Genomic DNA, 13,341 nt, shown 5'->3' on the forward strand with positions numbered 1-13,341 from the left:
GCTTAATGACTTCTTTCTTTCAGTTTTCACTAAGAAGGTTGGTGGCAATTGGACATCTAACATAGTGAATGCCAGTAAAAATGAGGTAGGATCAGAGTCTAAAATAAGGAAAGAACAAGTCAAAAATTATTTAGACAAGTTAGATGTCTTCAAATCACCAAGGCCTGATGAAATGCATCCTATACTCAAGGAGCTGACTGAGGAGATATCTGAGCCATTAGCAGTTATCTTTGAAAAGTCGTGGAAAATGGGAAACATTCCAGAAGACTGGAAAAGGGCAAATATAGTGCCCATTTATAAAAAGGGAAATAAGGACAACCTGGGAAATTACAGACCAGTCATCTTAACTTCTGTACCCAGAAAGATAATGGAGCAAATAACTAAGCAATCAATTTGCAAACACCTAGAAGATAATAAGGTGATAAATAACAGTCAGCATGGATTAGTTAAGAACAAATAGTGTCAAACCAATCTGATAGCTTTCTTTGACAGAGTAACAAGCCTTGTGGATAGTGGGGAAGGGTAGATGTGGTATATCTTGACTGTAGTAAGGCTTTTGATACTGGGTATGTCTACAATGGAAACTTCAAAGCACTGCTGAGGGGATTAGCTCTGAGCACTGGGAGCACAGCTCCCAGTGCTCAGAGCCTGTCTACACTAGCGCTTTAAAGTGCGCAGACTTGCTGTGCTCAGGGGGGTGATTTTTCACACTCCTGAGCCAGCAAGTTAGAGCGCTATAAAATGTAAGTGTAGACATACCCACTGTCTCACATGACCTTCTCATAAACAAACTAGGAAAATACAACATAGATGGAGCTACAATAAGGTGAGTGTATAACTGGTTAGAAAATCGTTCCCAGAAAGTAGTTATCAGTAGTTCACAGTCATGTTGGAAGGGCATAATGAGTGGGGTCCCGCAGGGATCAGTTCTGGATCTGGTTCTGTTCAATATCTTCATCAATGATTTAGATAATGGCATAGAGAGTACACTTATAAAGTTTGAGGATGATACCAAGCTGGGAGGGTTTGCAAGTGCTTTGGAAGATAGGATTAAAATTCAAAGTGATCTGGATAAACTGGAGAAATGGTCTGAAGTAAATAGGATGAAATTCAATAAGGACAAATGCTAAGTACACTTAGGAAGAAATAATTAGTTGCACACATGCAAAATGGGAAATGACTGCCTAGGAAGGAGTACTACAGAAACGGATCTTGGGGTCATAGTGGATCACAAGCTAAATATGAGTTAACAGTGTAACGCTGTTGCAAAAAAAGTAAACATCATTTTGGGATGTATTAGCAGGAGTATTGTAAGCAATACATGAGAAGTAATTCTTCCGCTTTACTCCATGCTGATTAGGCCTCAACTGGAGTATTTTGTCCAGTTCTGTGCACCACATTTTAGGAAAGATGTGGACAAACTGGAGAAAGTCCAGGGAAGATCAACAAGACTTATAAGAGAAGATTGAAAAAAATTGGTTTGTTTAGTCTGGAGAAGAGAAGACTGAGAGGGGACATGATAACAGTTTTCAAATACATAAAAAGTTAATACAAGGAGAAGGGAGAAAAGTTGTTCTTACCTCTGAGGATAGGACAAGAAGCAATAGGCTTAAATTGCAGCAAGGGCAATTTAGGTTGTACATCAGGAAAAACTTCCTAACTGTCAGAATGGTTAAGCACTGGAACAAATTGCCTTGGGAGGTGGTGGAATCTCCATCATTGGGGATTTTTAAGAGCAGGTTGAACAAATACCTGTCAAAGATGGTCTAAAAACTTAGTCCTGTCTTGAGTGCAGCGGACTGGACTAGATGACCTCTCGAGGTTCCTTCCAGTTCTATGATTCTATGTTGCATAGCAGATGATCAAAGAATACTTTAGTTAGAACCTTTCTACTCATGGAGAGTAACGAGATACCACAATAGTTACTGCGACTGAACTTTTAACTTTTCCTTTTGTATATGGTGACAATGGTGGTGTCTTTGAAGTCTTGCGGTACATCTTCTGTACTCCATGTATTGAGAAATTGTCTATGCAGTAACCTCAGCAGGATCTCACCTCCATACTGGAATATTTCTGTAGGAATGCCATCAGATCTAGGAGCCCTGAACTTCTTTGTGGCACTGACTGCAGTGCTGACTTTGTCACGGGATGGGGTTGCATCCATGTTATTACATGTTGGCTGATCAACTACTGTTATTAATGTCTCTGATGTTGGACAGTGTGTTAGATCACTGAAACACTGTTGTCACCACTGAAGGATTTCTTTTTTGTCAATAGTCAGTGTTAGGCTGTCCAAACTCTTCAATACCACTGTAGTGGTATGTGTAGGAACATATATGTATTCAAAGCAGCACAAAGTCTTTGTTCTCATGAGGGTCAGCATAGCCCTGGATTTCATCTGCCTTGGCATTCCACCATTGATTCTGTATGTCTCTAAGCTTAGATTGGATCTCATGACCGGGGATCCTAGAAATCCATTTCCCACAGAAAAACGTGGAATTTGCGTTTTTACAGAATCTTTCATTTTTACATTTTGTGAAAAAATAAAAACATATATTAACTATTAACTAAATTTTACTGAAAGTACCAGTGTCACTTATTCAGTGTGAGCAACCTCCCCCTTTTGTGGTTGATTTTTTAACGTGATTTAAATTTACATGGCTAAACATACTCCAATAAACTGCTTCCAGTGTATAGAGGTTATTCCATAGCGTATAGGACTTTGAGTTTTAATGCATCTCAAATTTCACTTCAGCGTCCAGACATGAGTAATAAAAGTTATGAAAAGATGATGAAAACTTTAAAAATCACTCCTAAAGACCATGGCACTGAGTTTGACAAATTTCACATTGATGTTATTGTGCTGTTCTATATTGCATGCAGCCAGGCTATAGATTACATTTGAAGGCAGGCAAATACAAATTGCAATTCTATTAATTTTATTATAATGATTGATGGCACTGGTAGGCTTCAAACTTCCTTAAAAATTGTAAATATATCAATAAAATATTGTGTTTAACAGATATCTTATATATTGTAGCTAGGGAAACTAAAGTTCAGTGTTTCCTTTTAATCACAGAAAAATGCAGTTTTTTTTAATTGGAAAATTTTCTTTTTTTATTGTGGAAAATTAGGATCCCTATTCATGACACAGATTCTTGTATGTTATACCTACAGGGACATGAGATGCAAGAATTTGAGGATGCAGCTCATGTTTTTTAGTGAGTAGCTGTTGAATTTCTGGACCACTCTTGTCAACTAATCTTGATGATGTCATTTTGCTATAGCCAAATTGTGAGGAGCAGCTTGATGTACCATGTCATGAAAAGTAGCCCACCCACTGTTTACATTAGCAGTAGTAGCCAAGCCAGCACAATCAGACAAAGCTGCAGTAATATTATTACAGACCTCCACTTGTGTAGTTTTATCTTGTAATCACTTTATGTTAAGCAGTCTGATTGGCTTAGATGACCTGCGACACACTGGTCAACTTACTAGTAATAGTTTGGAACAGATCGTAGAATCAGAATATCAGGGTTCGAAGGAACCTCAGGAGGTCATCTAGTCCAACCCCCTGCTCAAAGCAGGACCAATCCCCAATTTTTGCCCCAGATCCCTAAATGGCCCCCTCAAGGATTGAACTCACAAGCCTGGGTTTAGCAGGCCAATGCTCAAACCACTGAGCTATCCCTCCCGCCATGTGATGGTCTATCCAGCAGTCTGCCCTACACATGGCTGCAATGATTTGTACATCCTGTAGATCTTATGGATGGATGATAGTCAATAAGATCCCATTATTTGGGTCTTGGGTGTATCCATGACCTCTTTTTGGTTTTCATCTGGTAGGTAGAAAAACATATTTGTGATCACTAATTGCCACTTGACAGTCACTAAGTAGCAGAGTTCCATTGCTATTCTCTTTCCCAGTGCCATACTGTCCAATGGCAGGCTGTCAGATTTCCACGTTACTTCCAACCCTTGTATTAAAGTCCCCCATGATAATTAGTTTGATACTGATGTAGACACAATAAGTTTGTCTAAGTCACTATCGAACTTTTCTTTCTCATTGTCGGCATTTGTCACAGTAGAAGTACAAGCGCTAATGATGGTAACGTACCACTTACGTTTCAATGGCAACCACAGAGCCAAAAGACCATCACTTATGCCTTTAGATAGACTTTTGAACTTGGAAGCACTGGAGTTGCTAATGGTAAAGCCAACACCCAATTGTTGTGGCTCTGAGGATAGTGACCTCATCAGAAGAATGTGTATCCTGCACTGATCTCTGTTAGTTGCCCTTCATCAGAGAATCTGGTTTCACCGAGTACAGCAATGTCATCCTATACCTCACCAGTTCCCTTACAAGTGCTATGCCTCTCTCAGGTTGGCTGGCAGTAGCGTTGTTGCATAAAGTCCTAATATTCCATGAAACATTTATAATTGGTGTTGTGAGCCACCTACATTCAAATGTGTGATTACAACCACCAGCATCACCACACCTGTGGCTTTGCCACTTGCCCATCACTGTAAAACTTTACCCCATCATCAGATCATGGGCATGAATTATTTTTTGTGGTGATGGCTTGTGTCACACCATCCATGCGCTCTTTCCCATTCAGCTGTGTCCAGCAGCATGCATTCCCAAGAGAACTGGTAAGAGTTAGGGTTCAGGCTATAGCTGTCAATGTGGAATTATTTCATGAGCCCTCTATAGCAGTGATTCTCAAACTTATTTGATTGGGGCCCCTTTCTTTGTGTCTGCAGTCGTTTACACACAGACACACAAATTACACATTCAGCAACCCAGCTCCGAAGGCAGAGCATGGAGCAGTGGCTGCTCCGAAGTCAGAGCATGGAGCAGTGGCTGCTGGCCGGGCACCCAGCTCTGAAGGCAGCGCTACTGCCAGCAGCAGCACGGAAGTAAAGGAGGCAATGTGAAAAGCGATATTTGTCAATATCACTTTTCACAGCAGACTTAACTCCCCATTGCCACCCTTACTTCTGCGCTGTTGCTGCCACCCCGAGGTTAGCAGCCAGAGTCCTGCCACCTCCAGGTGAGGGACTCAGGGAAGGACAGCGCAAGCCCAAGCTACCTCCCAGTGGGACTGATTCTGGGGGAGGGCGGGGAGAGAGCAAACCCAGGTGGTGGGGCTCTGGCTGTTGGCCCCAGGGTGTTGGGGCTCCAGCTGTCCCTTTTATCCCCGCCTCCCAGGTGTGCATAGCCCTTCTGCATGAGCCCCAGCCACCAAGGGCTGACAGCCAGCTCTTTAAAAAAAAAAAGCACACAGCTCGCACCCACACAGCTCATACCTCCCTTGATACATTCCCGCGCCTCTCTTGTGTAGCCCACCCCATAGTTTGAGAACCACTGCTCTATAGTAGTAGACATCCTCTTGCTATGACATTGTAGAGTAGAATATTCTCATCAGCCACAGAAACCACTGAGGTCTTCACTATCAACATAGTAGTTAGGGGCATAGGTTAGTGAGTGTCAGGGCATGTTCACTACATTTCTGGGACCCCTTGCTGCTCCAAGATCCCTCACAGAATTTGCCTGGGCATGCAAGGACCCAGTTACCAGTTGGTACCACTTAGGAGGTACTGTGAGGATCTTGCCTATGGAGAGGCTATGTACCAGCAGGGAGGATTTATGCGCTTGGTCTCCTTTTCCTAGATTAGGCAGCCAATGAAGATAGTAGTAGAATCACTATCTTGATCACCAGCACTAGATATTTCACACAGGCCTGTGCCACTAACAGTGTCGTGGCACTAACCAATCTATTAGCTATGTGAGGCAGCATAAAAATAACTTTGTCAGATTATTAGCCAACTTTATTTCAAAGAGCAAATTCATAATTTAGCAGCAGGGGGAAAACTGATGCCAAGTTCTTTTTTCACTCATACTTATACCCCATCAGTCAGTTCAATACACTTATACATGCTGGCTTGCAGCTAAATTTCAAATCTGCTGATTCAAGAGATTCCTAATCTACATCATTCAGTGTAGGAAATTTGACTGGGAGAGTTTATGCAGGAAAGTGAAAGTCGGCTACATCTAACACAAAATTAGGATGATTGTATTACAGTTTTCTGTTGTAAATTTGTCTTGTGCATGAGTTCTTTCTAATCCATCAATAACTGCATAACATACCTTCAGATTCTTCAGGCTTTTTGAGAAAGAATCCAAACATATTTTTGAAGCTCCATTCTTTCTTCTTTTCCTGAAATACAAATCATCGGTATTTTTCTATGCAACAGGTTCAGAGACTGTGATGGATTGACTTATAAGGAAAAATTAAAACAGCTAACATGTATAGAATGGCTACAAGAAAATAAGGGGAGACTTGCTGGCAGGCTACAAATATCTGAAGCATACAAAAAACAAATTCAAACACAATTTAAATTATTTTCTTGGACATACAAATGCAATTCCCACTGAAGTCACTGGGAATGTCCAGAACATTTCCAAGGAAGAATTTGGCCCAAAAGATAAAAGAGAATTATTTGGGTGTAATTTGGAGTAATCGGATGGAATCATGGAAGGTTAGATATAGTGAAAAACTTCCTGATGGGATGTTATTACAGCATTAGGCTGTAAAAGAGCTCTTAAGTGAGTACGCAAACTTTTCCAGTCACACCACCCTTACCATTCACAGAATTTGTCGTCCCCCCCACTTCCTGTCACCTGCTCTAAAGGCCAGCAGAAGTAGGGTGGCAATGCTGCTTCTGCTGGCAGCAGCCCTGCCTTCATAGCTGGGTGATCAGAGAGGCACAGCTGCTGGTTGGAACATACATGTTGTTTGTGGCCCGGAAGGACTATCTTTTTTTTTAATCCCACTCCCGTACCATCCTGCAAGACCCACTCTATTTTTATCCCATTCCTGCTATTATGGCAGTGAGTCCTGCAGAATCCCAGTTTCTTTGTGCCTCCCCAAAGAACCTCTTGTGCCTCCCCCAGAGGGCAGGCCTCCTAGTTTGTGCACAAAAATTAGTGGGTGCCAAGCTCCCCTACACTCCTGCCCGCCAGCAGCCTCCCGCCAATCAACTCCTCCCCCTCCCTCCCAGCGCCTCCTGCATGCCGCAGAACAGATGTGGGGCGCACTCGGAAAGAAGTGAGGAAGAGGCGGGAGTGGGGAGGCGTGGGGCGGGAAGAGGCAGGGCAAGGGTGGAGTGGAGACAGGAAGAGATGGGTTGGGGGCCTGGGGAAAGGTGTGGATTTGGGGCAGGGCCTGGGGCTGAGCGGGGAAAATTAGAAGCCAGCACCTGTGACTGCTCTAACTCATTGTTGCATTAATACTTGATCTTCCTCTACATACAATATGCTAATGAATATGGATAAAAACCTAAATGGATGGATAGGACATTTAAAAGTTCAGTTTTGAATGTTCTCTCCATTGTTTTCCTGTTTAGCATTATTGATGACTGATGCTTAGTTTATACAACTTCTAAGTGATCAATGGTGACCTTGTCTAGGTGGGAATTACTAAAATACTTAATTGTAGCCACAGAAGAGTATAAAGAAAATAAGTGGAGAAAAAATTGAGATACTGTGTGGGCAACATATTATAAAAATCAATAAACAGAATCAATGTGACTTTGATTTTTTTAATCACAAAATTTCTATGCAAGAGACACTTGATCAAACAATCTGAGTTTTATTGGCAGTTCTAACAATATTAATTAAAGAGAAACCCTTTGCTAGTATACTGATAAAGCAACCAAAATGATCAATTACTGTTATAGTTTTTTGCATATATTCAAGTCCCATAACTTGTTTAAACCTATGTAACCAGCTGTACACATTGATAATACTGATTTCAGAGTAGCAGCCGTGTTAGTCTGTATTCGCAAAAAGAAAAGGAGTACTTGTGGCACCTTAGAGACTAACAAATTTATTAGAGCATAAGCTTTCGTGAGCTACAGCTCACTTCATCGGATGCATTTGGTGGAAAAAACAGAGGAGAGATTTATACACACACAGAGAACATGAAACAATGGGTTTATCATACACACTGTAAGGAGAGTGATCACTTAAGATAAGCCATCACCAGCAGCAGGGGGGGAACCTTTCATGGTGACAAGCAAGGTAGGCTAATTCCAGCAGTTAACAAGAATATCAGAGGAACAGTGGGGGTGGGGTGGGGGGGAGAAATATCATGGGGAAATAATTTTACTTTGTGTAATGACTCATCCATTCCCAGTCTCTATTCAAGCCTAAGTTAATTGTATCCAGTTTGCAAATTAATTCCAATTCAGCAGTCTCTCGTTGGAGTCTGTTTTTGAAGCTTTTTTGTTGAAGGATAGCCACTCTTAGGTCTGTAATCGAGTGACCAGAGAGATTGAAGTGTTCTCCAACTGGTTTTTGAATGTTATAATTCTTGATGTCTGATTTGTGTCCATTCATTCTTTTACGTAGAGACTGTCCAGTTTGGCCAATGTACATGGCAGAGGGGTATTGCTGGCACATGATGGCATATATCACATTGGTAGATGCGCAGGTGAACGAGCCTCTAATAGTGTGGCTGATGTGATTAGGCCCTATGATGGTATCCCCTGAATAGATACGTGGACAGAGTTGGCAATGGGCTTTGTTGCAAGGATAGGTTCCTGGGTTAGTGGTTCTGTTGTGTGGTGTGTGGTTGCTGGTGAGTATTTGCTTCAGATTGGGGGGCTGTCTGTAAGCAAGGACTGGCCTGTCTTCCAAGATCTGTGAGAGTGATGGGTCGTCCTTCAGGATAGGTTGTAGATCCTTGATGATGCGTTGGAGAGGTTTTAGTTGGGGGCTGAAGGTGATGGCTAGTGGCATTCTTATTTTCTTTGTTGGGCCTGTCCTGTAGTAGGTGACTTCTGGGTACTCTTCTGGCTCTGTCAATCTGTTTCTTCACTTCAGCAGGTGGGTATTGTAGTTGTAGGAATGCATGATAGAGATCTTGTAGGTATTTGTCTCTGTCTGAGGGGTTGGAGCAAATGCGGTTATATCGTAGAGCTTGACTGTAGACAATGGATCGAGTGGTATGATCTGGATGAAAGCTAGAGGCATGTAGGTAGGAATAGCGGTCAGTAGGTTTCCGATATAGGGTGGTGTTTATGTGACCATCGCTTATTAGCACCGTAGTGTCCAGGAAGTGGATCTCTTGTGTGGACTGGTCCAGGCTGAGGTTGATGGGGGATGGAAATTGTTGAAATCATGGTGGAATTCCTCAAGAGCTTCTTTTCCATGGGTCCAGATGATGAAGATGTCATCAATGTAGCGCAAGTAGAGTAGGGGCATTGATGACATCTTCATCATCTGGACCCATGGAAAAGAAGCTCTTGAGGAATTCCACCATGATTTCAACAATTTCCATCCCACCATCAACCTCAGCCTGGACCAGTCCACACAAGAGATCCATTTCCTGGACACTACTGTGCTAATAAGCGATGGTCACATAACCACCACCCTATACCGGAAACCTACTGACCGCTATACTTATACATGCCTCCAACTTCCATCCAGGACACACATGATCCACTGTCGACAGTCAAGCTCTAAGATACAACCGCATTTGCTCCAATTCCTCAGACAGAGACAAACACCTACAAGATCTCTATCAAGCATTCTTAAAACTACAATACCCACCTGCTGAAGTGAAAGAACAGACTGACAGAGCCAGAAGAGCACCCAGAAGTCACCTACTACAGGACAGGCCCAACAAAGAAATAACAGAACGCCACTAGCCATCACCTTCAGCCCCCAACTAAAACCTCTCCAGCACATCGTCAAAGAGCTATAACCTATCCTGAAAGACAATCCCTCACTCACGGATCTTGGGAGACAGACCAGTCCTCACTTACAGACAGCTCCCCAACCTGACACAAATACCCACCAGCAACCACACACCACACAACAAAAACAGTAACCCAGAAACCTATCCTTGCAACAAAGCCCGATGTCAACTCTGTCCACATATCTATTCAAGTGACACCACCATAGGACCTAATCACATCGCCATTAGGGGCTTGTTCACCTGCACATCTACCAACGTGATATGCCATCATGTGACAGCAATGCTCCTCTGCCATGTACATTGGCCAAACTGGACAGTCTCTACGCAAAAGAATAAATGGATACAAATCCGGCATCAGGAACCATAACATTCAAAAGCCAGTAGGAGAACACTTCAACCCTCTGGTCACTCGGTAACAGACTTAAAGGTGGCAATTTTGCAACAAAAGCTTTAAGAACAGACTCCAGCGAGAAACTGCTGAACTAGAATTTGCAAACTAGATGCCATTAACGGGGCTTGAATAGAGACTGGGAGTGGCTGGGTCATTACACAAATTGAATCTACTTCCCTATGTTAAGTATCCTCACACCTTCTTGTCAACTGTCTGAAATGGGCCATCTTGATTATCACAACAAAAGGTTTTTTCTCCTGCTGATAATAGCTCATCTTAATTAATTAGCCTCTTAGAGTTGGTATGCTTCTAATATAGTTGTAATGGATATTTTAAATACCCTTTTATTCCAAGTTCTAGTTTTACATTTTTAGATCCATATTGCAGCTTTAAGCCTTTCTTAAGGTGCAATTTTGCCAGGAGTGTCAGGGGAGCAAAGTGTGGCTTTTGCCACCTTTTCACGTTCTCTGTACGTATATATCTTCTTACTACGTGTTCCATTCTATGCATCTGATGAAGTGGGCTATAGCCCACAAAAGCTTATGCTCCAATAAATTTGTTAGTCTCTAAGGTGCCACAAGTACTCCTGTTCTTTTTGCGGCTACAGACTAACATGGCTACTACTCTGAAACCAGTAGCTTGACATTCTTTTTTATACAAACCTTTTTTTCAATATCCTCATAGGGACTGCCATCTTCCTCAACCTATAAAAAAAAGATACAACGATCAGTCACTTGCACTTTCAGTTGCAATGCCATTACTAACGTTTATCACTCTTTCTTTGCTCTCAGTTTTAATCTCACACATGGACAACATATAAAGAATAGCTTTGACATGCACACCATTTTCCTTTAATGTAAATTCTATTAAATCTCAAATTGACTGAGCCCCCTGCTGCACCCCGCACCCTTCCTGCATCCCAACCCCCTGCCCTGAGCTCCCTCCCAGTCCACACCCCTCCTCTGCCCCCAATCCCTTGCCCTGAGCCCGTTCCTGCACACCACACCCCTCCCACACCCCGCACTCCCTCCCTCACCCCAACCCCCAGCCCCGGCTATGCATACAATTTCCCCACCCAGATGTGGCCCTCGGCCCAAAAAATTTGCCCACCCCGCTCTAGATAATGCCTTACTCAAAGGCTCATTGTGATCATTAACTGATGTTTGTAAATGGAAAGCACTATGTGAGAGATTATGAGAATAACATCTAGTTTTGCATTAAATCTTTAAATAATCTATCAGATTATTAACAGTATGTCCAGTTCTCTAGCTACAGAGTATAAATTGGTATAAATCTATGGAAGGGGATGAGTGTTAGTAAACAATGTGATTAATAATTATTGTGCACATTTTTACAAATAATTATCAAAGGTTTGTTTCTAATGATCCTGTGGAATCTGGGATCAAAGTACTTACTCCATTACTGAACCATTTAGTTACCTATTATGTTGCAAAGGCACAGTGCCTACAAACCACCCCTTGGTTTATTTGTGGCATTGAAATAAAACAGAAGCAAATGTGTGTTTAATACAGGCTTGAACCATTTTGATTAAACGATATTGATTACAAACAAACACTTTTCTTTTTTTATTCCTTTTAGATATCCTTTAATTAATCTGAGAAAACTGTCTTGTACAACATCACACACCTTCGGCCTACAATAAAGAATATTATTTTTGGGTGCACTGAACCTTAATTAAAAGTAAAGCTATCCAACCAAAATCTTGTAGTTATCACAACTGTGGCAGACCAGCCTGTCATCTGTACAGGTTGGTGTACCTTGGAGCCAGCATACATTGCCTTTCACAGCTGCTCTGGGCTTGAAAGTGGTGGAATTTGTGTGCATTAGGCTCTAGGTGCTGAACACTCTGATTAATGTGCGTTAAAAACTGACAATTAAGACACGAATTAAGGAAACCTTACAACACACTTGTGAGGTAGATACTATTAATACATTTTACAGATGGCTAAAGCAAGGCAAAGAGACCTTGTCCATGGTCACACTTTGTGGGAGAATTAGGGCAATTCTACACTGCAGCGCTACATCAGTACAGCTGCACCACTGTAGCGCATCTGGTGAAGATGTGCTATGGTGATGGAAGAGTGCTCTCCCATCGGCATAATTACTCCACCTCAGCAAGAAGCAGAAGCTATTGGCGAGAAAGCATCTCCTGCTGACATAGCGCTGTTGTGGAAAGCGCAAAACTTGTGTGGCTTGGGGCAGGGTTTTTTTCACACCCCTGAGCGACGCAAGTTAGATCAACTTAAGTTATAGTGTAGACCTGCCCCTAGGAAGAGAACCTTGGAATCCTTTGCATAGTGTTCTGTTCTAATTATACTAGATCACATTGACTCTGTTTTTTAATTTTATAGTGCCCAAAGGGGAAGGCATTGATACAGGAGCAATGCTTTGCAGATTAACAATTCTCTCAGAATGAAAACTACATACTGGATGAACTCCTAGCTCTATTGTAATCAATGGCAAAATTCCACTGACTTCTATGGGGCTAGGATTTCTGCCACAGTGTGTACTGCACAAGGCTTAGAGTTAGCACTTTGTCTTAAAATCTTTATTAAATAAAATATGAATAAAATCTAGGCCAAGATTTTCAAAAACAAGTGCCTAATGTTAGGTTTGTGAATCCAAATTTAGGAACAAAAATACGTGTTCTGAGTTTCAAAAGTGCTCAACAGCCAGCTACTTCCCTTGATTTCTATGTTGGCTGCTGGATGCTCAGCACTTTGGAATATCAAACTACTTATTTAAGTGCCTAAATATGGACTTAGGAGCCTAACTTTAGGCACTTGGTTTTGAAAATTAAGGACATTTACATTACTACAAATGTAGTGCATTTTAACTTATGGTACAGATGGGTTAAGGAAGTGATGATTAGATATAGGCTAGGTTCAAGTCTCAGTCAAGGCTGGTTCAGTAGCAACTGAAATTTTATGAACTGTTATCGTAAATCTGAAGCCCCAAATGACAGTAATATAGTTAGTTCAGATGATCCTGCAAGATTTCCACTACCTTTGAATAATGTATATCTCATGAGATCAGATGTTCTTGTGAGAGTTCAATGGCATCAAAACTAAAAGAAGAAAATAGATCGAGCCCACTTTGGGATCCAATAGGACTAAAGCTACATTAGTTGGTTTGGATCTCAGAATCAAATACAAGTGTTTC

General features: G+C 41.8%; 1 protein-coding gene across 3 annotated transcripts in view; it reads right to left on the minus strand.

The window, feature by feature from the left end:
• Positions 1–13,341, minus strand: part of DCDC2C (doublecortin domain containing 2C) — a 107,290-nt gene that overhangs the window by 14,015 nt on the left and 79,934 nt on the right. For all 3 annotated transcript variants that reach the window (XM_038396333.2, XM_038396334.2, XM_038396332.2), the window contains exons 10-11: positions 10,821–10,862; positions 6,152–6,221 (exon numbers count right to left, since the gene is read on the minus strand). In XM_038396333.2, coding sequence (XP_038252261.1) covers positions 6,152–6,221; positions 10,821–10,862 — 112 coding nt within the window. The remainder of the gene's footprint in view (positions 1–6,151; positions 6,222–10,820; positions 10,863–13,341) is intronic.

This window comes from Dermochelys coriacea, chromosome 3, assembly GCF_009764565.3.
Source record: "Dermochelys coriacea isolate rDerCor1 chromosome 3, rDerCor1.pri.v4, whole genome shotgun sequence".
NCBI classification, from domain to species: domain Eukaryota; kingdom Metazoa; phylum Chordata; order Testudines; family Dermochelyidae; genus Dermochelys; species Dermochelys coriacea.